Genomic DNA, 26,354 nt, shown 5'->3' with positions numbered 1-26,354 from the left:
GAAAGGCTTGTTTAAGATTTTATTCTTGTCCATATTTTTCTACATATAACTACTAGTAAAGGTTTTACCACAAAAATCAGACTGGTACATCGATGAAATGAGAATGCATTGAAGAAACCATTGGGAAAACAAAAAAACATTACCAGTTTAAAAGGCTTTTAAGTAAATGACGCATCAGTTACTTAATGTTTGTATAGTACAGCATTTCTTTATAAAAATTGTACAAATATCTATGTAATTATTCAACATTTAATGACTTTCAGAATTTACCAAATTCATATAATTCATAAAATCAAATGTATTAAAACACACTGGATATACAATTGTGTAGCAGTTTTAGAACGTTGGTTAAATTTGTCTTGTTTTCTAAACATCGCAAAAAATGCAAGCAACCTCTATTTATAAAAGTACCACAAAATAATATTTTTGAAAGTTATCATTGATTACCAAATCAGATACAAAAAGAATATATCAAATGTGATATATATTTTCGAATTGGTAAAATTTTGGGAGGGAAATGCAAATTTTAAATGTGATAATCAAGGTGTCAGGTATTTGTCTGAATGGATGAGCTTAATTTGACAGAAAAAACACTGGTAAAACCTCCACATTCATACCCAATTCACTGGGATGGGACACTGTAACAACATATGATCAATCAGGAGCAACTCATAGTTTAACAGAGAAAAATAAAACCAATATAAAAAAAAATAATAAAACAACAAAATTGGTTGACAATATTCTAAAGACTGGTTCATATAACATAACAGAAGAAATCCTACATAGAACTCAATAACCCTCAGCGGAAATTTTTTGACATTAAATAAAGTAATGTTCATAGGGTTTGAATATTTACTCCTGGAAAATCTTTAAATTGATAGTACTTGTCATTATCAACGGTAACCAGAATCCAGTAAAAACAAACTTTGATTCTCTTTTTGATTCAAATTTGCGTATAAATGAAACTCTTTGGTATCAAAGCACCCATAAAACCTCTCCTTTTTAAAACACAACATCGAGTGGTATTCATTAACAAGTGCTAACGATTTTGTTTCAGCAAAGTCTCTAATTGCAGTATATAGATGATGCAGATTTTTTTTTGCCGCCATCATTTAGGATAAAAACATTGTATAGTCTAAATTTACCAAGAAAATTAATTTTCAAACATTCAGATAATTAGCAGTTTCCGTATCATTTTTCAGTAATATTTTTCATATATTACGGACGCAATATTCATCAAATTTGAAGTCATGGCTGTTTTGTTAATCAATTACTTTTTTAAATACTAGTATTTTTATCAAGGGTGGCTACCAAAGTTATTTCGCCCTGCTTTTCGTTGTGATCATTTTTTAAAAGCTGTGTTCAAAGAAGTGCAACTATAAGGCTTCGTTGTCTAAATATAACAAACTTAACTTATTTAGATAATAGAAATACTTCTTGGCAAGAACAGTTTTATACATATATGAACAAATCCACTATCATAACTCTAGAAGACATATGTTTCATCATCATTGAGTATTAATATTCAAAGCCTGTGTTTTTATTTTTGTAAATGATGAAGGGCTTTTCTATTTCAAAAATTGCTTATATAAAAAAAATCATATCAATATATGACATTACCTTAAAGCTTTCTTAATTTTCATTAAAAACTTAGAGAATGTTTTATTTAACAAGAAAGATTTTAAACAAAAGTGCAAAAATTAAATACAGATACAAACACAATATATAGAAAAGAAAAGTATAAAGAAAGAAATATTTCGCGCCAAATACAAAAATGATGTTTCCCGCCAATGATAAAAATGTTTTAAGTCACCTTGAATTTTTCAGTCTCCAGTACCAACTGTTTAATCATTGAGTTGTGAAAATTCACATAGCAAATTTTTCACAAGTTATACAATTTTATAAAATGCGCGTATAGCTCTGTTAGGCATCTCAAAGGAGAATTTTAATGTATGATGTCAACAAAATATAAGTATTAATTTTAAATACCGTTTAGTCCAATGTATAATTATGCAATACAGCCATATTAAGTTTTAAAAATCCGGTAATAATTTTGCTTCAAAAGTAGGTTTAATTGAAAAACAACTATTTCATTCATTAGTTATATAAAAAACCTTTTAGGCAAGTCATAAATAAATTAATTGTGTTTCAATAATTAAACAGGGTACAGCTGCCATTTAAATTTTGTATATGAACTTTATCTCTTTCATCTTTTATTTGTATTTCCTCTTTTTCATCAGTGTAATGTTTTAAGAAAATATAATGTATAAAATATCTATTATTATTGTAACTCTTCTGCACGTTTTTTTCTTAGCGCCCATTGATTGATACTTATAAAATGATTAAGAAATACGGATAAAAACACAGAAAACACACATGAAAAATTATAAAAAAATGTTTTAAAAATTCCTCCGTTGAGGTAGATATGGTTGCTATATAGTCTTACATCATGTGAAACACACAAGTAATAAAGCAAAAAACTGCACAACAAATCATAACGTAATACTCGATCACGTGACAAAACAGCAACAATGTACAAAAATATGACTACGTTATTAAAATGTATCTTTTCAGCACTATTTCTCAAAGGTAGAACTTGTCAGATAGTACTCACGAAAAGTACGGGTGACTTTCTACACACTTGTCGTGGTTTCACATTAAGATATACGGTGCAGATGGTTTGCTCATAAGGAAAATGAAGTAAAATATCCGCTGCATCTAGTTTCGCTCCAGCATTTTCAATCATATTTGAATCAAATTAAAAACACATAATAAATCCACACAGATAAAATCATTGTTACAAAACTTATTTTCACCACGAAGTTAACAACAAATGACGTTTTAAAATTCACAGACCTCCTATTCCGGAACTATGTCCATCACCGAGCCCGATATTACCATTATTTCCGTTTCGAACAAGTGGTTTTTCGGGTGTTCGAATAGGACAATCAGCAATAAGATGTTCAGTGGATTTACAATTATGGCATCTCTTTGGTAAAGGACCATGTGGGCATTTGGCAGCAATATGGTTTCCAAAATCACCACAATTGTAGCACCTAGAACAATGAGGAATAAATATGCACAAGTAATCTTTAAAATTGGATATTGTCCCTAGAAATACACATATTCGATGTTGCTATTGGTTTGAACATTTTTCAATTTTTTATGAGAGATAAGATGTACCTTATTTTCCTGAATTTCTTTCTAGAAAGCGGCCTTCTTGAACTTCCTCTGCATTCCGTTCCTGAAGGTCCACAAACAAAAGTAGCTTCTACGCCCTTATCTGAAGGTTTGCATTCAAATTCCACTTCTTCTCCGTCATCTAGGCTTCTGAATCCGGATTTGTGGACAACAGACTACACCAGAAAGTACAAATTGGATAAATTTCAAAGCTGTTAATTTGCATATAAGAAAAATTATATTTTAAAATATGTATAACCAGGCGTTTGAGGTAAAGTATCATTTGTATCATAATTTCTATAGAGAACTTGAAGTGCAGTTCAATATTCAATAAGTCATGTGCTGAAATGTACTTTCTTTACATCTTGATCATAAGCTACTGCAATTGTAAGTTCAAATTCCTACGACATTTCGTCTGGATAAATACATATATTACGGAAATCGATACACGACAGAGTGTAAGGTTATATATTCTCAATACGCCCTTCTCCGAGAGGCTATTTGCATCACATTAGGATGAAATATCCTGGCAGAGAGCCTAAGAGCAGCGATTCCTGTACTTATTGATTTAGTTATAAACAACGTACAGTCGACGCTAGACTAGCGCCATCGACTTGTCTTCTAAGTGAGGTTTAGAAATCAGATTTCCCCGAACGTGAAAAAACAAACGTTTCCCGTAAATTTTGGCATCTTGTTTTTCTGTTATTCCCACTTTAAACACAAAGAAATAACGTTAATCTTTTTATATACCAAAATTAGTTTTTTGGGGTGGTTTTTTTTTACATTTTTTAAAAAAAATTTAATAATCAAAATAAATTAAGTATATCATTCAAGAAATAATAGATATACATACGTTCATAAATGAAATCATTGACTTCTTACAGAATTTTAATTAGTTATCTGATTCATTTAAACTGATAATAATTATACTAAAATGATGATCTTTTGGCCTGGTATGAAAAATAGATTTAGCTTTTAATCCAGGACAATTTCTGCTTACTTTAAACTTTAAAGAATTTGGCAAAAACATCAGGTAATTGTATTCGTTATTTTAAAAACTTTGAAAAACACACTACGACAGTCCGCCTCTCCCGTTTAAGCCATTACATGTATAATTCTCTTAAACATCTGTATAATAATACAACAACTCAATTTTGGTATTTTTGTGTTTCACTGAGAAAAACTGTTTTAGTGTATACTAGTATTTTACTGTGAAACAGTAAATGGTGAGTACATCAAAGTCATCACGTCATTTATAAATGTAAGCAACATGACGAAGACCTTCCAAGTGATCTTAATTCTGAAAACCGTACCAATACATTGATTTTGCATTCCCAAGGGTATTGAAACCTTTAAATAGATCATTTAAAACATGGTCTTTCCTTATATGCACTTTTACTATGCAGTTTCATTTAACGTAGTAAGATTGTTGTTGAATATCAACGTTATCTTTTGACTCCTTAATTTTTCCTAACACAATTTTTTTTCATACTTTTATCATGTATATTCAACATCTGATAAAATGTCTATAGTATAAAACTACATCAAAACAAAACTACAAACAAAATGCTTTTCCTCTCAATTTGTATATTTAACTGAACCCGAATGTTTTCCTTAATTCATTCATGAATTTAAATAAAAGTATACATATGGTTTACTCTTATAGATTTTGATGTGAGTTTTATTCAACTTTATTTACGCCAACAACAAAGCAGAAGCCTAATAAACTTCAAATACTTTCAATGTTTTCTCAACTCAGATTTTTATTTTTTAAAAGTAAAATTTGGTTTTGGTAAGTATATTATCTAATTCAAAGTCTTTTCCTGAAAAATAAAAAGACAGAAAACTCATGACTGTTTGAGAACTGAATGTATTAATAATTCAATGTGTTTTTCAACGTCTATGTTACTTACCAGCTAAAAATGCAATATTGTACAGAATGTAATTATCTAAATAAAATAATTCAATGTGTTTTTCAACGTTTATGTTACTTACCAGCTAAAAATGCAATATTGTACAGAATGTAATTATCTAAATAAAAAAAACTCAGAGTTTTTACGTTTTTACGTTTTTAAGTTGTTACGTTTTTAATTAATAAAATAAAATAATTATAAAATAATAATCATAAATAAAAATCTCATTTCATGATGATTATTTGCAGATGCTACTGTTAAAAAATTCCATCAATTTTATTTACTTAAAAAATTTAAAGGGAAACAATATTTTGAAATATTATGTTGAATTACATTATTTAGTTGAAAGCATTGTAAACATTTTGAAGAGGCTTAAAGCAATCTGATAACAGTGCCTGATGTTGACAGTGCAAAAACATTTATTTATGATTGATGTCTTACAGTTTTGTTAATGTTGAGTTTGAAATGTAAATTTGATCAATTTAATTCTTATCCAAATTGAGAATGTATTGTTGATAAAGTTATTCATCATTAGATAGAAACATACAACCCCAACTAAACACCAATCAAATAATAGAAACAATCTGATATAAACAGGGTTATAATAACAAAGTGACGTTTACATTGTTTTAAATTGAATCCCTAGGTAAAGTGAAATTTAAAAAAAAAGGAAACAATGGATATAGCATTAGGAAATTGGATAACAAAGTTTTAGAAAATTTCATTGTATTTTAGTTTTTGTTTTGATGGTTTATTTAAACAAAAAATAGAATAAATTGAAGAAGTCATGTCATCATGATTTTCAGACTTAATTTTATGAAGAAAATTAAATGGGTATTTTTTGGCTAGTACTTTTAACATGCAATATTACTTTATGGACTCAAAAAAAGCATAAGAAATTGTTAGGCAAATAATGATAATTTAACAGATAAAAATTTTAAACTACCAGTTCGTATGACGTGAAGATTAAAAAGGAGGATATGACGTAATATAAAAAAGCATTTAGTAAAAAATCATTTTGGAACTCAGCAATCGCAACCCGGATAAATCCGGAATGAGCATGGAAGGTATACTGAGATAACTGCACATATTCTGAGACTGCGCTTTAATGTGCGCTATTATTTCCTGCTTTAAGAAAAAATGGAAACGTTGCCTATTACTTTACATAATCAAGAGGTACACATCACTACAGTTACAGTTTGTTTATGAATTATTCTATAGATTTAGTTACCCCACTTACTTCATATCGATAAAATTCGTATTAATTTACTCTCAAAAACAATATGGTAAACACGTAATAATATTGTTCAAGGTAACTTGTAGTATGATCTACGAAAATTGAGGAAAATAACATCAAAGAGCCAACAGACATTCGGAATACAGATATACATGTCGGAACAAATCTAGTGATGCTAAGACGGTCCAGGTGAGCTAAAATTTACTTAATGAGTTAACGTTACGTACTTGATGAACAAACACGTCCTGTGTCCCATCGTCCGGGGTAACAAAGCCCCATCCTTTGGCCACATTAAACCATTTACATCGGCCCCTCTTCCGCCCACCACCTGTAAAGAAATTGCACTGTATGGCAGCCATTTTGTATACACAAACATTTCAAGAGAGGGCTGAAAAGAAACCACACACTGTCAAACTTTCAATTAACTTTTCAACACTTCTTCAAATCCGAAAAAAGAGTCTTTAAGGAGTGGATACGTACTGAGGAGCATACTGCATCATTTATTTCATAAGGTCATTGATGTTTGAACAGGCAAAATATCAAATTACTATTTTCTTCTTTTTCCCCCTTTATATCTCATTCTTTCAATCTTATTTAAAATATGAAATTGTATCAATACTTTAACTATCACATTTACCAATTCCATGAATTACCTTTAATTGGTTTAGCATAATTGTCTTCTGCAATATATATTTATATTTGTATATATTTATACATGAATTGTCAAATTTTATTGCACAAAAAATATTCCCTTTAAAGTAAAATGACATATTAATTATGCTGTATAAAACTAGAGGAGCGATGGTAAAGTATGAGGAGAAACTAATGTATGAAAAACAAGTCTTTGCTACATTTTTTATAAACATTGCAAAATACACCATCAATATCAACAACAATATTTAAATTTCTTAAATTATCTTTTTTATCTATTACTTATCACATTTTCTTAAACAACCAAATTAGGTTTTAAAGAAAACAACAAGCAGAAATTATATACCAGTTCCAGCACATTAACTTCAGATAACATATATTGATAGCATGAGATACCATTTGTTTATTCAGTGGAACAAATCAAACCCATTCTGGATGAGTTCTGATTGTATTTGCTCCTTATCTATAATAAATCAGCTAGCTGGATTCCATACATATGACATGTAAATATTTATTATAAATGGTCACTTGGCTACATTTTATTATGCTTCAGAGAATTGAAGAGTTTGAAGGGCTTTGATTGGCAGGTCAAGAATAAATATCCTGTTGAAGCAAAGAAGTAACAGAACCAATGCAAAACTTTTTCTTAGTGTCTAATTATTTGGCTTAGGTGTCCTATATCAACTTAAAATTACTAATTATCCACTTTCTCTGCAACCCAAAAAATTGCGAAAATATATATAATTTATACAAGAGAGCTTTTCAGCATAAAGTGTGTTTATATAAGCAGATTAAATAGTTTTTTCTAAAGACTGTAAGTGTTCAGAAATTATAATAAATATTTTAATTGTTTTAAATGCAACTACAGGTGAAGGCCTGTTGTGTAACAAATAAACTTAATGTACTAATAACTCAAACAAAATATGACATAGGTTTTGTTGCCATGTAGTAAAAAAGCTTCTACAGTCATGCCACTAGGCAATTTCATATTTTTTTCTTCAAAAACTGTGGAAAAAAGTATGCTAATAACAGATACAAATAATCAATTTAAAAAATTGAGATGTCTTTTCTTTAAACTTTTAGTGATTTTCAAAGAAGTGTTTAAAATAACAACATTTTAACACACACAGTAACAGTAAAATAAAAAATAAATGAAAACATATTTTAATCTTTAAGAAACATTTGCTACCGACTGGTTGTTTAACTTGAAACACTAAGTGGACTAGACTTAGCACTCGTAAATAATAGCAGTGTCCAGCCACATGCCCAAGGCAATCCAGAGGTTGGATTTTTTTTTATTTAGCCTGTTTATTTATTAGTGTTGGTTTAACTCCCATAAATAAGGTTATTCTGTTGTGGTTATGAAGAAATACAATTTTAAAACTTTATTAATCAATTTTCAAAGGATCATGATGAAACAGAATGTGTATATAATACTTTATCAATATTAATATTCTTGAAAAAGGTTTTTCAGATGTTACGTGTTTTTAAATAATTTGCCAATGAAATTTAGAATGAATATGAAACATTTAAATGATTTTTTTTTAAATCTTACTTCAAAGCAAATGAATCTTTAGGGGGAATTAAAATATCAAGTAAAATATCTGCAAAACATTTACTCACCCAGTTGTGAAATAACCATCTTTAACAAAGATAGGAATGAGTAAATGTTGGGGAAAACAATAATCCTGATAGAATGAAAAGGAGTAGTAGTATCAAGCCACTCCCATGATTCATTGAGCAAAGGTCAAGGGTGAATTAGTGCTGTAAAAATTCTCAGAGAAAGTTATTTCCAAATATCAGATTTAAATTGAATGAATATTGTTTACTATTACCTTTTCAATAGAAATCTGTTTTTAAGCTTTTTTTGAGTAGTATAAACAATTAATTTATTATTTCTGATGACATCAGCTTTCTCCTCTTTTATTTTGGATTAATCTTTCACTTTTAATTTTCCATATAAAATCCAAGTAATCACACATGTAGCTCTCGAAAATCGGAGTTAAGAAAAGTATGGCACCATATAATTATGAAAATAACGTGAACAAAATAACCAGACTACGATTTCAGAAAATGACATATAAGATTAGAAATGACAAATTAAATCTTTAAAAATAGGAAAATATAAAACAATTGAATCTAATCACTCTATAATGCATCTACAACCTCCTCCATTTCCTCCCATTCTCCTGCGTCATTGGTTGAAAATCAGGTCCATGAAGAGAAAACAATTGAATCCTAAACTATTAACTTGTCACACACCACATATCCATCCTCGAAAGATTTTTGAAAACAGTGCCTAATTTTAAACTAGTCCTTCTCGCTACGATGAACTCATTCGAGTTTTTGAGATCTATTCTGAATAACGTCCCTTTCTTAGAGTTGTTCATGGTAATTTCCCATCATTATAGATCAAGGTCGCTGGCGATACACCTCCTGGCTGACCACTAGTTAAGTAGGTCAGTACTGACCAAGCGATGCCGACGCTAGATGCGATACATTAAATCTATAATCAATTCTTGTTTACAGCCTACGAATATGATTTCATTGCTTATCCTCATGAACTCGACGAAGTGGAAGTACGTCCGATCGAAGATATCTAGCGTTTCAACCCAAAGATATTTTCTCCTTGTGACCTCAACGCGCGGCCAAGGGTCAATATTCTCTAGCTGCCACACAAAAACTCAGCGGAAACCCTTCGCGCGTCCGTTACTAAGATTCGGCATGGTGCAACTGGGTCAGGTCAGTTTTATAAATATCCGTGGATGCTCATAGTCAGCCGTGAAGTCGAGCTACCTTGTCCCCGCAGAATTTATCATAATGAGTTAAAAATGTAAACATGTGATGCGATCCTAATGTTTGATAATTCTTTGGATTATCACACATGCTCTCTTTATTTCTTTCTATACAATGCCCCCTCAAACCACATCCGGAAGGCAACAAATTCAGGTCAGATAATAAAATAGTTCAATGACATACATAACGTGGTGTACATTCCAAATGACGTGCACCAAAACACTTCAAAAACACATTCTTACGAGAAAAAGACCTACCGTTAACCTCAATTTAACATGAGGAGTGTATGTAAACAATGCCACCTACGACATTGATTCATTCGCTTTTGCGTTATACTACAAAGATATTACGTTACAATTACAAAGACGGGTGTTATTGAGGATTATCTGTAATTTTGCTTTCTTTCAAAACGTTCTCAGTATATTGACCCCAATTTCAAGTGTCCACTTCAAATGTAATATGGAAATATCCCAAAGAACCTTTATATTTCTTTTTAAAAAAAACTTTGATTTAAAGACCATGTCAACTGTTCTATTTGTCTCTAAATCAGTGCCACGTGGCCCTTATAAAAGGATGTAACAGTCAACAGTTGTGTGTGAGATATTTAGTAGCATCTGCCGACGACCTCCTTCCTCCAATTGTCCAGCCAAACGACGCGAGTTCATGACCCTTTCATGCTTCTGCTTCACTATGTCCTCTAGATAGAAGCAGGTGCGCCCCCTCCTTACAGACGTACATCCGCTCTCAACTTCCAGTATCCCTATTTCCTATTTTTTTCCTCTCCTTTTTAATCAAACAATTGACAAAAGACCATAAAATGGTGAAAATTTGTCTGCTAAATAGGAAATATTTTCAAAAGCAGAAAAACCATTAAATGATCAAATTATACTTAAGACACTAAAATTTACAATGTCGTTTTTCAGTTTCTATTATTTTCTTTTTACGTATTTTTATTAAATCACTTCGATCGCATCGTGCACAATATCTTATTATCAACTCATGAATATTCATGAGGTTGTGCAATGATATTTTTTCTGCGCAGCTATGCTCCGCCTTCTGCTGAAATCGCGATAGCTCGCATAAGAATTAAACAGGCAGCGACTCTTGCTGAGCAAATGACAGCAACAATAAATATGAAAAGGAAGGGTTTTCTTTTTTAAAAATACACTTACTGTTACTAAGAGTGAAATATTAAAAAAACATTTAATATTAAAAGATTATGAATATGAAAAAGTTTTGAAATGGTTTTCTTCTAAAAAGAAAATGTGTGAACATTTTTAATTTTTTTCAACAATATTCACTTAAAATGTTAAAAAGTCATTATGATGAATTTTTATAACTTTCGTATTTCTTCAAAAAATAAAAAATAATTTGTTTAAGTGAAAGATAAGCACAGCTATAATCATATCCTCCATGTCATAAAGTTAAGTCATTACTTATCACTCCTTGTCGACAATTAATAGTTCTTTTTTTTATATCTGAGATCCAACAAGATCCCCCTTTTTGTTTAAATACGAAAAGTGCAGAAAACGCGTTTTAAAATATATAAACCAGTGACTCATGATATTTGTAAATAAATGACCAAGAATATTTCACATTTATGCAATACTTACAAAAAATATACAATAACTATTTATACTGAAGCACTTTATATGACCAATGTGTCTCTCTCTATATATTATCCACATTTTATTAATGATGAATAGCTTGTCTGGCTAATATGCCTCTGATAGTATACATATAGTATTCATTAGTTGCTTAGATTGGCAGAAATCTGTGATAACAATATGCTGGTGGGTTTTCCTCATTAACTGTTTTATATTACATTCACTTGTCTGGCAGATTTCTTCATGTATACCAACATTGCTTTGTTCCTAAAAATTATCACTCTTTTATATATACTGATTTACAGATGCTGGTATATGTACAAAGATACTCTTCTATTATGATCATTGATGAACAAATTGTAAAAATCTGCAACAAACACAAGCAATAAATAAGTCTATCTTTCCTTACAACAGTATTATAAAGTACTCAGAAAAGTTACCTGAAATAATTAGATACTTAATTCATGTACAATTCATATATATTTTCAATATTCAATATTTCAAGACCAGGAATTTTTAAATTTTTTGTCGTATTAAATTTATTTTAAAGTATTATTTGCTTTTTTTCTTTCAATTGAGTAATATTAAAATTAATTAAAATCTTCAGACTATATTATCCGGTTTTATTTATAGCAACATAAAAACCATACAGGTGGAATGTGTCATTTTAATGAAAAGAATTTTATTCTCAAATTATTTTTTTTTTTCCAAAATGAAATGCAATTTGACAAGAACCCCAAAGTGCATATCTTGCATTTACATTTTAATATCACAAAAAGTTTTCAAGAGCATATTATGCAATTAATATTTATACTCTTTTCATTATTCCATTCTTGGACATTTAACATAGTCATTGGTCATTAAAAGATTAAAAGATCTTTAACACAGACATTGATTGTCAAATAGAACTTAAATTTTTCAATTTTATTTTAGCGACCAATTACATAATGATCAATATTTGTCTATATCATCACAAATATATCATGAATGTCACTATACAATTAAATGCAGTTTTTTTTTCAAACAAAAATGTTTGATGAACTTACGTAATATGTATAAAAGTATATTGGCATTTACAACCAGTTATACATGCATGTCAAAACATATGAAAATTTTTTAAACGCATGATAACCAACAGGGATGTTCTTTAATTGAAAATGTTAGAATAGATCATATTTAACTAAAAATCAAAACATTTTTACTTATCTGTCTTTACCATTTGTAACATTAACACTTTGGACGGCTGGAATATATCCTATCTGAGAAGTAGAAGCATGCCATAATGCTGTGCCTTGCATCAGGAGCTGAGAGTTTGCACCCGAAGAGTTCTGCAGATGGACATGATTTGTATAATCCTTCATGGTGAGGGAAACTCACAGAAAGGACCAACTGTCTGTGTACAGTACAAGATAGAGACGATGCGATAGAAAGGTGTTGCGCCGGTCACTTGGTCAAACAAGCCTTCTCGACCTAACTTACGAGGCTTCACGCCTCACTGGTTTGTAATTGCTAACTTTTTGACCACTGTGATAGACACACGGTGAGTATGACCGAACGTGGAGGTAAAAATACTGATATTTTCTCCAGTTATTTTTTTTTAAAGAGTCTGCTCCTATTGTGAAAACTAAATGTTAAACGTTCATGGCATTGAAAGTTGAGATCCTACTCCGATGAGAGAGAAAATTGTTTAGTTTTGGGAGAGAAGAATTTTGATAATGCGATTGTAACAATTTGCTTGCTTTCCAGCTTTCCCCTCTCTGTCGCCCGGTCATCAGCTCTGACTGAGGATACACTGAGAAGTCAAGGTCGGGATGACCAGACGGCATTAAGCGATAACACCGCGTCAATACTACTGTCTAACGGGAGGGGGAAAAACAACACAGGTGATCAATCCCGCCATTAAGACAGATGCTTCATACATTTTGTACATATCTTCTTTTATGTTTTGAACGACACAGTGAAAACTATTTATTTGTCAAAATATTAAAAAAGTAAATTAGACACATATCGATTCATATATTTTCAAGCTCACTTTCAATACCCCGCCGTTAAACAGATATTTCATACATTTTGTACATTTTTCTTTTATGTTTTTAACGAAACAGTGAAATTCACTCTTTATTTGTCAAAATATTTAATATAGTACATTAGACACATATAGCTTCATATATCATTTTCATAATTTAATGCTAACTTTCAATTGATTTTTTTTTCATTAAATGTTTATTTATTTATTTTTTGCAATGCCCAAATTTCATCGGATATAATATGTGGGACATAAGTAAACCAAAAAAAAAAAACCAATTTTAATGAGCCTTTAATCGTGTATAATAGGATGTTATAGTTGTGATGAAAAAAAATGTGAATTTTCAAAAATTGGAACATTTTACTTTGTTACTCAAAAGGATTAAAATGTGTGTCATTTTGTAGTCAGTTTTAAAATTCAGGATACTTATTGTATGGCATCCCTAAATTTGTTCTATTGTAAAAGACAATTGTGCACACGTTCGCTGCTCAGATATTAATAAATATTCTGAGTATAAGATGAATTCAGATTATATCAATCATAAATTCCGTTTTAATGTTTTATACAACGTAAACAATGATACCAAAAAAACTTAAGACTTAAGCGGAATTCACCTGATACCAATTCAATGATTTTAAATGATTCAACATTTAGTAATTGGTTGAGATCAAGTGATTTGCAAGTCAACAACATCTTCACTGTTTTAACTCATTTGACCACATCTTTTCTTCATTTAGGTAAGATTTTCTTATATTCACTATTATGATATGTATATCTTAGATATTTTAGCTTCAAGTGTAGCCAAAAAGCGACCCCACCCAAATTAGTTTGACAGAGAAGGACTTGACATGTCCCTTAATAAATCGCTTCTCTAAAGATTTTCGATGAAGTACAAATCTTGGTTAATTTTTGTAATAATTTATTAAGGAAACGTTACATTACTTCACAATGGGTGCAATTCCATACTAGAGACGCTTGAACGTGAAACAAAAACAAATAAAAGTTCAGATACTGAAAATTCATCACTCTTTTTGTTTTTAAAACTTATTGTGAACAAGCAAGAACGGTCCTTACTTGTTGGATGCAAGGAACATTTTTTGTAGGAATGTTTTATTAGCAGGTGAGTTTTCTTTTGTTTCGTAATATACTGAACATAAATATTCTCAACCTTTTTTCAACCATTGCTTACTTTCCAAATTAGTTGTTCTTTTTATTGTTTAATCCAAAATTATTTAACTACGTTTGATAATCTAATTAAAATTAGACTTGAAAATCCGCTCCTCTGCGAAACGCTTGTATAGCGTATCATATAGGAGCGGATTTACAAGTCTAAATTTAATTTCATTGCTACTGTACTACGATTAAATACTTAAGTTCCATGGAGATAAATTGTTATCAAGTTAACTATTTTTATTCAGCTCGAAATTTAACTAAGTGAATTATTTTTTAAATATTTATGTCATTCTCTCTGGTAGTAAAGATACCTTTCTTACCATCTAAAAAGGGAGATAATCAAGTTAATTGGTTAAACGGGATTTACTCACATTATAATGGTTTTAGACGTTTGATCGTTCGATTGTACTTGAAGAAGGGGGTAACAATTTGTAATATTACTTAATCTTTGAAATCATACAATAAAAATACACCATAGTTATACAGACTATCATGCTTTTCGTGTAAGAATATGATGGAAATTGTTGAGAAGAGTACTGCACGTTCAAATGACCCAAATACCTTTAATGAATACAAACTTTAGGCTAGAAAAAAATGTGTAATCAATACTTTGTCATTAGAATGCAAAATACAATCTGACCTTGTGCAACAGTAACTAGAAAGGATTGATATATTCTTTTATAAGGGAGTGTATTGTCAGATGTGTTGAATAGAACTCAGGTGGATTTTGATAAAATGAAATAAAAACTATATTCAAGGACAAGTAATCATCAATATATAAAAAAGTCATGTTTACTACTGAAAACGAAGGACATGCTCGACAGTCAACAAGACTCTTTGAATTATTTTCATAAACCTTTTCATGTACAATGGAAATCTGCACACTTTAGTTACTGGTCATAATCTCACGTATATTGTCCTTGTTTTTGTTTTGTTTTTATTGTTGTATGTTTGTTTTGTTTTGTGTTTTTGTTTTTTGTTTTGTTTTGATTTTGGGTTTTTTGGGGTTTTTTGGGGGTTTTTGGTTTTTTTTTTATTTTGTTTTTTTGATTTTTTTTTTTTTTTTTTTGGGGGGGGGGGGGGCTTTTGTTTGGGAGGTGTGGGGGGGGGGGGGGGGGTATCAGCTAAAATATGTATAAATGTGCAGTTAGGTTGTCTTATGAATACGACGTTTAATATTTTGTTCTTCGCTTTAATTTGATGTGATCAAATCTTCTCTGCTCATTATTATAAGGAAGTAATTCGTGAATCCGTCTCCTATATTGTATTCATGTAAATTTGATATAAGTTCAAAACGAATTTTTTTCTCGCTAAATTCATTTTTAAACATATGTTAAATACTGTGTTTTCTTTTAAATCTGATAAAAAAAAAACAGTAAGAGAGATTAAATGACAAATGAGTGATTGTGTAGTAGTATTTCCTTTGTTTACTGGGAGTCTGAACGTATAATATAATTATAAGATAACGTGCCATTGTCAAGATGATATTTTTTGCACCTGTCTTAGGCGCAGTTTTCGAAAAATCCATATATGTCATAGCATTAGATAGATTATTGTATAGATAGATGATAAAGTAAACTGCTTTTGTTATACCATGATATGTGTATTACACCTGCCAGTTGAAATGGACCTTTGCATAAAAATAATTATCAACATATTGGTGTTTTTGTAGTATTTGTAGAATTTCCTGTATGGTATTAAAACGTTCTACAGAAATTGAGTGATTTAAAATACAAATGTATAATCAACTCAAATCTCTGTAGGATTTTTATTACATTCGTTGAACTTCTACAAAAAGATAGAATAATTTTTAAAGCTTTTTTTTCTTTTTTTAAAGGACATTTAGAAATTTTTTTTTATATAAAAACAAAACTGCCCCCCCCCCTTAAAAAAAAAAGCTGTTAATTCACAACGGCCTATCTAATGACATGTATCGATATTTTGGATTTGAAAAAAAATGTATCTTGGGTGAAAAGCCAATAAAAAGAACATATATGACAGATTAACAATGCTAAAAGCAAATGCATAGTTTTCACATGTTAACAGGAGAGATTTGAGGTGAATATTCTGCATTGTTGTTTCTTCTTTGCGATATTGCGATAAAAATGAATCTGTATACACTAGCTTGTTTGCATGTCAATTTGAAGAAACAAACTCTGTCTTACATCAATTTTAACACTAAAATGTTTGTTTAAAAATCCTGGAAAGACCTTCAAATAAAATATCAAATTTGAAAACCTTTCTAATACTGTTTTTTGTGCCAAATCAGGTGAGAATTAACTTTAAAGCAATGTCCGTTGATAATATGCAAATCAGGACACAATATTCGATTGGATCCATAGTTCAGGTGAGTTTAATAGATATGAAAAGCTAATGGAATGAAATGAATTATGTTTTTATATTCGTATAAAAAGTAATGCTTAAGCAGAATATGGGCAAGGAAACAGGTTCGTTATGTAACCACCCCTAAGGTTTGAATGACCCGTAATCTTGCGTGTTTAATTAGCACTAAAAAGGTCAAATATAGATATCTCAAGCAATTCAATACCAATTCTCTCACTGTGGTCATGAAGACTACGAGTACAGAAACGACCAGCTCCTGACACGTCATCATGGCGGCTAAAACTAATGTAACTCTCAAATAGGTTTGTGTGATAAAAGAGGATTTCGTCTGTGTTAATACAGAACTGTTCTGCGACTAAGAAATTAACTTTAGTTTTCTAAGAATTAGACCGCAAGAATTTTAGAATTTGATTATTTTAGAGAGAGGGAGGCGCCTTTTTGTTCGTTTTAGTCAATAAACGGCATATTACACCTGGGATTAGAACACAAAAACTTCAATTAAGTACAGTTGTCGCAACAAACTTGTTTATCCACTCAAAAGTTAGAAGAAATTGATACACAAAAAATTATATAAAAAACTGTCTTAAGTAATCCTTTCTAAAAAAAATTTCCTTAGAAATACATATATTGTAACGAACGGATGTTTTTCAGTAAGAATAAATATGTGACTGTTTTCATCAAACTATATCAAGTTATTGACTTTTCCTCCAATTTATAGATTGAACTCTTAATTTATTTTTTTTTTTTTGAAAAAATATCAACATTTTTTTTTATTTACTATATTCTCCAAGTCAGATAGTAAGCGCCTCAGTTTGAGATATTCAATATCACGTGATGTCGCAAGTTTATTGACGCACATGCGCACTGACACCGTCTGCATCGTCAAAAAGTTTTCTTTTATATGGCTTTATTATGTTTATCATACTAATAAAAAGTGGGTCTTATTTCCGACATCGCAAAAATATTGCTTCATATACTTCAACAATATTAATGTTGGTAACACGTGATGATAGGATATCATTTTTATATCTTCTCCGGTAATTAGGAAAAACATGCTTCTGAAATTAATATTATATGATACTTGTTGCAAGGGATATGCGTTTCTATGATGTCATAGCCTCTCACATTATGAATTTCAGATCACTTCTCATGCCCTGAATGTATTTTCTTTTATTTGTCTATTTTTGTAGATTTTTAGAATTAGAATGGGAGGGGGGGGGGGGGTAATAAGATTTCTCATTTGGTCGGTATTACAGATCACTTCAACTTTTTAATAAAATGTTTCAAATTAGGAGATTGTTCTTTTCTTGATCCACACATCGTTAGAAATTTAAGCTTAAGTTTGAAGTGATGTGTAAAATATGCTGGTACTTTTTAATTTAACTATGTTGGTTTATAATAAGCACATCAAAAGCGATAGATCAGCAATATTCGAAGAACATAACACCCGGCATTAGAAATGTTATTTTACATTACAACATTAGAAATTTCTTGAACTATTCTTGTTTTCAACATGTTTTTTTCAAATTCTATTTGCATTGTATTTTAAAGAAATGTTCACAGAATGACGTCATATAATCTTAGTAGTGTTTTTGCGTGTATACTATTGTAAGAAATTTAAAGAAGTGAACTAACTTAAAAATATTGTATGTCAATTAGCAATTTTCATATAGGTATATGTACGTACTTATTTTTCTTAAAGAGTGCAACGTTACTCAAACTATCAATGTTTATACGTAATTAAACTTAAAAAGTATTTATGTTATTTATGTTATATACATGAATGTAGCTAGATAAAAGACGACTGAAATCTAACTTTTTAAACATGTGTTCAATCATATAGACTGTCCATTAATATGTTTAGTTCACCTTGATTGGGCATTTATGCTAATGGCTGCAATGAATAGGTATCAACATTTTTACCAGGACAGTTGCAAATAGATGGCTATAAAATTATAATTGTTTCTACAGCAATGGTTCTGATTTTCAAGATTGTGTAGCAATAATAACAATTAAGAAAATACGTATAGCTATAGCGATCTAAGAGTAAGGAAATTCGTGAGTGCTAAAATGTATTTTTGTCAATTTTTACTATATATGAGAATGTACATATATGTGTTCTAAAATTTGCGAACTACTTATAGCTACTTGAGTTAAGTACTTAAGTTATTGAGCAAAGATATAAGCAAAATTTAACATTTTTTGAAACATAAATTTCGATGTAATTTTTTAAGAAGTAAACTTGGGTAAATCAAACATGTAATACTAGGAGGACAATGTTCAAGATGTCTACATTAAGGATTTGTAGATTAAAACTACTTCCTAGGGATCAACTCGGAGCATTTGATATTTGATATTATGATATTTGAATTATATGGGGGTTTTTAAGCAATTTAAAGAATAGCCCTTACGAATATTACAGTTTATAAACAGAACTAATTCATATTAAGAAATTCTAAGAAAAAATTGGGATCGGTTAGTTTTACACATGCAGTACATTAATGAAATTGATTCTATTTTGCATGATAAAAGATTTATTCTCGGTTTTCAATTCACAAAATTGTCCAGTTGAACTAAGAGGAAACGAAATAAATGTCTTTTGTGAAGAACTATTTTTTATTTAATTTACAAAGTAAAAAAAAATATCATTTTAAAACTTCTTAAGAGAAGAGCCAAGAAACATTTGATGGCAATTTTTTTAATCAATGAGAAATCAAAATTGTAGAAGATTATAGGGAATATTCACAACTATAAATTTGGTCTGAAGTTTTAAAACAACAATTGCATAGTCAAATTGCATCATTTCTGAACTAAGTACTTGTTTCTATTTATGGCGTATGGCGATGCTCATTTTTCTACACCCATCTCTGTTCTTCGCAAAAATTGGTATTTATTATATATATATATATATATATATATATATATATATATATATATATATATATATATATATATATGACCAGTACGTACACGTAAGTTTTCCATCATTAATTAAGATTACATAAATATATTTGATATTTCAAGATTCCACAGAAGTTGTAAATATAAAGTTAAGTCTCGCAATCAAACCTACCTTCAACGTAATATTGCATATCTGACGTCGGAAAACCTTAACTTCAATGATATTCCCAAGAAGACCAGAGCCGAACGTCTAGCGTGCATAATGTTCTATATTTCCCCAGGATAATGAAACTGATTCACATGCGCCATCATTGTAAAAATCGTTCGTCGCAGTTCGAAATATTGTTTGTTTCCATAATTCCTAGCCCAATGCGAATTAGTATTTTAATTATTTTGGGGTTTTTTTTGTCTTTTTTTTATATTAAATATTATGCCTTTCTTTCAACAGCTGCAATGTTACATCGTCCACGTCTGACGCCGATCCTCTTTCTCATATATTATGTAAAGCAGAGAATAGATATGAGTGTCCCCTACGACCGCTAGCTGTTGAAATCAATTGTGTGTATTCCTACCAAGGATGAGGTAAATGAATGCAATGGAGACCAAAAAACAACGTAGAAAAAGAAACTCGGTGAAACGAGGATCGGCTAGTGTCAAATTATTGTTGTAACTAAGCTAGTTTCGTTTTTGTTTTAAATAGTCTATAGTTTGTTGTGTTGATCACGAATATATATTATCTATTGGCGTTATCCATGTCTGAAGGAAACAGGCGTCAAGATCGGTTTTTCCCGCCATTGCACGTATTAATTTTGATTGAACTCTGAAGGAAAGATACCAAAGCAGACGATGTATCAGAGAGGAGGTGAAGTCGGGTTCATGGAGAAAATCACGTGCTCACGTGCGGGTCAAAGTGACACAAGAATGACCGACGGGGCTTTTGTGCAAAAGCCAAATACTGCAAGAAGTTTGAACTATTTGCGGGCCGCTAATTGGAGAATGTCCTTAAGGAAAGGTTAAACATTAGTGAGAGGTCAGCAGAGAAATTTAGAGAGGAAATTCAATTCGATAATTATTGTTATTAATTTCACATATATGTTTAAATCAAAGAATGATGAGATTTGCATTTTAATCTTTGTGAATAAAACAGACAATCTAAGAATGCTCTTGACACAAGCATAATTTGTGAAGGAAAAAAGTTATTTGAAACTTTCCCCCCCCCCCCCCCCAAAAAAAAAACCACTTTTCTCTTTCTTTATTCACAATGTTCTCTTCTTTTGAAAATTATTTAATCAAAAAATTGATATTTCTCTTAAGAATATTTTTTTAAAATACTTGTATAACTTCAAAATTAATACCAAACACATAGTGTATACATGTACCTTTAAAAGATGCAACAAACGAATAGATGAAAGAAATTACGGTCAAGATCTAGTAAATTATTCCAGACTGTCTTTTTAGTGCTAGAACTATTATGACGTCATAATTGATTTGGTGAATCTTTTCACGTAGAAAATAAAACACTATTTTAACATTCTTTATCTAATCACGGGAAAAGTAGTAGCGGTACCTATGTTCAATTTGACATCATTTTAAAGAGGAGACCAAGATATTGTTTCATGCCGGTTTTGGAGAGACTGTAGGCATTCAAGATATATTTCATTAGTCAAAAATGGACAAAATTCCGAGGTTTCTTACTTTTATCCTTCATATTTCATAGAAAATGGTTGTTCAAAACATGATTTGTCATTGTGTTTACCAAAAATTTAAGCTCCAGCACACCCTATGAAACAAAGATATTGTTATGAAGCATCATTAAAAGAATTTATATTTTGAATTTCATAGACCTGTAGGCACCTTTTATTTACTAGACATTCACCTTAAAACAAAAATGAAAACAAAATCATCAAAAGAAACAGGATACAAAGAAAAGAAGAAAAAGACCATTGGTTCAACGAGAAAAAAAAAGCCTTTAGTTGTTGAGAGAAAAAAAAAACCACGATCAATATTTTGAATTAAGAAATAAGACGTCGCCATCAATCTACAGTCATTAACCAGAATCTGTCCTTTACAATTTTTACAGCATAAAAAAAAGTCGTCACATATATTTCCATTCACAATGGAAGTAAAGAAACAACATTTTGCGCGATTGTTAATTTTTCTTACGTGGTTTGGGGTAGGGTGGGGGATGGGATGAGATTGGTGATAAAACAATTTGCATCATCAGCTGTATTTAATGAAGATTAAGATAAAGTTATTAGCCGTGTCGAAAGGGAAACTGGGCCTTCTCGTTATGACTAATAACCCGAGCGGTACCCCTCGAGTTCTTGTATCATTGGCTTTGTTGATGATTTTTGTCACGCGCAACCGTTCAGATGGTGTTTTTGTACCTGACAAAACAGCGAGCAAGAGCGCTAATAATAATCTCTTTCTACGGGAGGTCCGACATTTGAACCAATTTCTCTAATTTTTTTTCTTTATCCTTCCAAAATACTGTTTGATTTCTGCCGAACGGACATAAAATTATTTGTTGAGAAACTGTTTTCCATCTAATATTACGGTGATTTTAAGAGGAGGGTGTCCATTTCCCAGTAAATATGTAACTCTTTTTTTACATTTCTATTAAAAGGCATATGACTGCTGAATTTCTTGTAGTTGGGTGGGTTTTTTTAATTATAAAAGCGAAATGGATAACAAATCACCTATCCCCATAACAAGCATTTAAAAAAAATGTACATGCATTTTCTCTCATACATATACATTTTTCTCTCGTTTGTCTTATTACAAATAAATGAAAGACGTATTGTACAGTTTTATTTTGTCATTGTGGAAATGTTTTAATTATTATTTTCTGAATTAAAATAGATAACACTGTTTCTTTTACATAAATTTTTATTTATCAAAATTTTTGAAGTAGCAGCCCAAATTTAATTTCTTGCACAATAGAAATCTTTATATTACGTATACTTGATATAAAAAAAATATACAGATATGTGTATTATCAATTATTTATGCATGTTATGATAAAGTAAAAGTACACATTTGTGTTGTGCCTGATTTACCTATTTCAAGTACAAAATAATAACAAAATTTAACATTATAGACTTTTAAACTGTTTCAACATTCCAGTTATTTCACTTTCATAAAGTAACATTGTTCACCAAAGTAATATGATACATTGTTCTCCAAAGTAATATGATACCATGCAAATACTCTTGAAAATATTGATACTATACTTAAGTACATGTATAAAACATTATAGGTTGGTTTCAGTTCTTTGCATTAAAGAGATTTTAAAAACTAATAAAATTAAATTTCATCCATTATTAAAAAAATAATCAAATATATGACCTAGATATCTACATCCTGGCCAGTCAGGTAACTGACCTCGATAGAAATCGCGAGCCTTTCCCACCATTAATGTAAAAGAAAACTTTGACCTGTTGAACGCGGGGCCAAATTTAAGGTACGTCTTTAAATAGTGACCCTACCTACAAGTACATGTAGGCTTTATTATGGACCGCCCACAGTGCAAGCAAAACTGACCCAGAGATCATCACTTCTCCTGGTCGCTCTCAGGGTGTAGGTATAAGTATCATGTCTCAAGCGCTTTATAATTAAACGGATTTTACTAAAGTTTTTTTTTCTACAAAGACGAATATAGAGTCTTAGCTTACACACATACACAAGAAACGGTGACTTTTTCTTTCACCTGAAAGTTTGACTTTGTGCTGTGTTGGTTTTATTTGTCTTTATCCGATTAGAAAATAGCTTTTGTCGGGGCCGGGTTTTAATGTTCAATTTAAAAACCCAAAAGGCTGAAAATCTGCGGTAGCAGGTATTGAGATCTAAATCAACAACCGTCCACTTGTTAAATGGTTATACTAGTCTGTGGTCAAAAGTAAATAAACCTGTTTAAAGAATAACATCATAATCGGACATGTTTGAATATTTCAATAAAAATATTGAAAAAAAAAGCTACTGGGCAGAAGTACGGGATAAACAAACATAATACCGGTAGTGAAAAGGTAAAGATAAACACCTCCCCCCCTCTCCCTCTCTCTCTCTCTCTCTCTCTCTCAATCACACACACACGCGCACACAAATTACTGCGTACTCATTAAGATTCCCCGGAGAAAAATGGAGCAGTGTCACGTGTCCAATGTGTACTCCGCACACTGACCCTGGGATGTCGGCAGAAACGCCGACTCGGGGGTCAATATCTGGACAAGTATCGATTTTTGTCTCATATGACTTCAACCATCTTCTCGTAATTTTACGTAACACCCCAGCTCAAACTACAGTACCTATGCTATCTACAGCACTGACTTAGCTGCAAATCTGCTGTGTGTCTATCAGTGGTTCGCGCAAAGACGATGTAATCTCAGATAGCCTTTTTTAAATTAAATACTCAGAATCGTATTGTCTTTTTAAATTGTCCTCGATAATTAAAAATAGAACTCGACTTGCTGTTCGATACTGTCACTTCAGTAGATATTTCACCCTTTAAAAAAAATAGAATCAGATACAGGCGTATAGCAAACGTCAAATTGCTTAAAGTAGGGACCAAGAAAAAATGGAGATAGCATGCGAAAAAGGGAATAGTTAGTTGTCATAGACTAAACCTAGCGAGTAAATGCATGGTTTTCTAGGAAGTAAAAAAAAAATAAGGAATATTCCCTACCTGACATAGTCTTCAGAAAGTAATCCTACAAATGAACAAAATAATCCATGCAGAAACTTTGCGTCCGCACTGAAAACTAAGATCCCCAGCGAACAATTCATCGCATGTCTAACCTCCAGGTCCGAATATTCCACGAACACACATACAGACACAAACCCGCAACGGACCCTGGAAAGTGTGTAATTAAAACTTAACCGTAGAATGGTCAGTTATCAATTTGTAGTAATCCGCAAATAGCGTCGAGGTCAGATTATTGCGTAATAATGTCAGGTAAAGGGTCGTGACCTACTTTCCTAGCTCAGCGCGTACGGATGTTAACGATGTATATATGCCCATCAAGCGATGGTCAGTATAGTTACTGGTTTTATCAAGGACCCATCGGGAAGTTTAATGGGGATTTCTTTTAAATTGCTTTCTCAACAACATATTTATTTGAAACGAGATTTTACATTTTTTTTACAGAAGGAAAAAAATGAAACTTATTTTCCAAAGAGAAAAGTCGCCGAGTACGAGAATCAATGAAATTCATTGTAGAAGAAAAGGATTTATATTTCCTTTCTCTTTTTTTCATTTTGAAATTTAATCAGACGCTGGTCTGCATTGACGATACTCGCAGCAACTGTATTGTTGTTGAAGTTTAATTTCTTATAAAAAAAAAAAAAAAGTAAAATATTAATTAGAACATACAGGAATATGCTACGACCTACAACGTCAATCTGACTGATATTTTTTTCTTAAGGTCAAGATCTAGTAAATAAAAGGTGCCTACAGGTTTATGAAATTCAAGATATATATTCTTTTAATGATGCATTATAAGCTTCATAGGGTGTACCGGAGCTTAAATTTTTGGTAAACACAATGAAAAATATTGTTTTAAACAACCATTTTCTGTGAAATATGAAGGATAAAAGTAACAAATCTCGGAGTTTTGTCCATTTTTGACTAATGAAATATATCAACAGTTGTAGATTGCCTACGGTCTCTCCAAAACGGCATTAAACAAGCTCTTGACCACCTCTTTAAAATGATGTCAAATTGAATATTGGTACCGGGATTACTTTTCCTGTTATTAAAGATAGAATGTCAAAATATTGTTTTATTTTCTACATAAAAAAAAAAAAAATCATCAAATCAATTATGACATCATAATGGTTCAAGCACAGAAATGACAATCTGGAATCATTTACTACATGTAGATCTTGACCTTAAGTACTCATGCGCATGAGAAAATCATTTGTGCATCTTTGACAAATTTAAAACATAAGTCGCAATTGTTACCACAGAACATTAAGAATTACTGTGGTATATTAACGATTTGGTGAAAGATTAACTAGAGGATGAAATTTAAAAAAAAAAATAAACATGAACTTCGGGGAAAATAATGTAAATTTCTTTTTTGAATAGTGATTGTAAGAGATTTAGTTTAGGCATTATAAAAAAAATAATTATCATATACATGTATTTTATGTTTATGTAATTTCCAAGCGCTGGCCGAAATTTGGTCAATGGTTGAACACTAGCTTGGAAAAGCATGAATAAATTAAGTTAATTGTAAGTCTGTATTTACCGGACTGTTTTATCTTCTTTAAGTTTACTCGATTGTCTCTATTGTACCTACATGTACATGTTGACATTTAAAATTGATTTTAAAATGAATGAATGAATGAATGAAAATGAAAAAATTTAATAAAATGAATGAAAAAATTAAATGAATAGCTGTTAAAGCCTCGGTAACAAGGATTGTACGTGTTTGCTAAATTGGACGAACAGAAAGAGAACACACATAGATATATATGTTGATTTTTAAAAAAAAAAAATTTACAAACTGTATGAAATCTACATTTAT

The 26,354-nt window shown here is 30.7% G+C and overlaps 1 protein-coding gene and 1 long non-coding RNA gene across 5 annotated transcripts; one reads left to right on the top strand and one right to left on the bottom strand.

The window, feature by feature from the left end:
• LOC128184757 (protein lin-28 homolog) lies at positions 1 to 24,736 on the bottom strand. 4 transcript variants are annotated; one of them, XM_052854349.1, is made up of 4 exons: positions 24,509 to 24,736; positions 6,558 to 6,658; positions 3,184 to 3,356; positions 1 to 3,056 (listed from the first exon to the last, which is right to left on the bottom strand). In XM_052854349.1, exons 1-4 carry the CDS (start codon positions 24,513 to 24,515, stop codon positions 2,849 to 2,851), a joined length of 489 nt encoding a protein of 162 aa, XP_052710309.1. In that variant the 5' UTR covers positions 24,516 to 24,736; the 3' UTR covers positions 1 to 2,848. The 4 variants fall into 4 exon arrangements, with proteins under 4 accessions (XP_052710309.1, XP_052710308.1, XP_052710306.1 ...); XM_052854348.1 differs by lacking the exon at positions 24,509 to 24,736 and adding an exon at positions 20,000 to 20,282; XM_052854346.1 differs by lacking the exon at positions 24,509 to 24,736 and adding an exon at positions 12,601 to 12,867.
• On the top strand, positions 13,060 to 20,359 carry LOC128184759 (uncharacterized). The gene is made up of 3 exons (XR_008243777.1): positions 13,060 to 13,267; positions 14,065 to 14,147; positions 20,276 to 20,359. It is a non-coding gene; the product is annotated as an uncharacterized LOC128184759 (long non-coding RNA).
• Positions 24,737 to 26,354: the final 1,618 nt, after the last annotated feature.

This window comes from Crassostrea angulata, chromosome 5 (assembly GCF_025612915.1).
Source record: "Crassostrea angulata isolate pt1a10 chromosome 5, ASM2561291v2, whole genome shotgun sequence".
In the NCBI taxonomy this organism is placed as follows: Eukaryota; Metazoa; Mollusca; class Bivalvia; order Ostreida; family Ostreidae; genus Magallana; species Magallana angulata.
The sequence above is the reverse complement of the archived record's forward strand: the minus strand, read 5'-3'. Positions and strand labels throughout refer to the sequence as shown.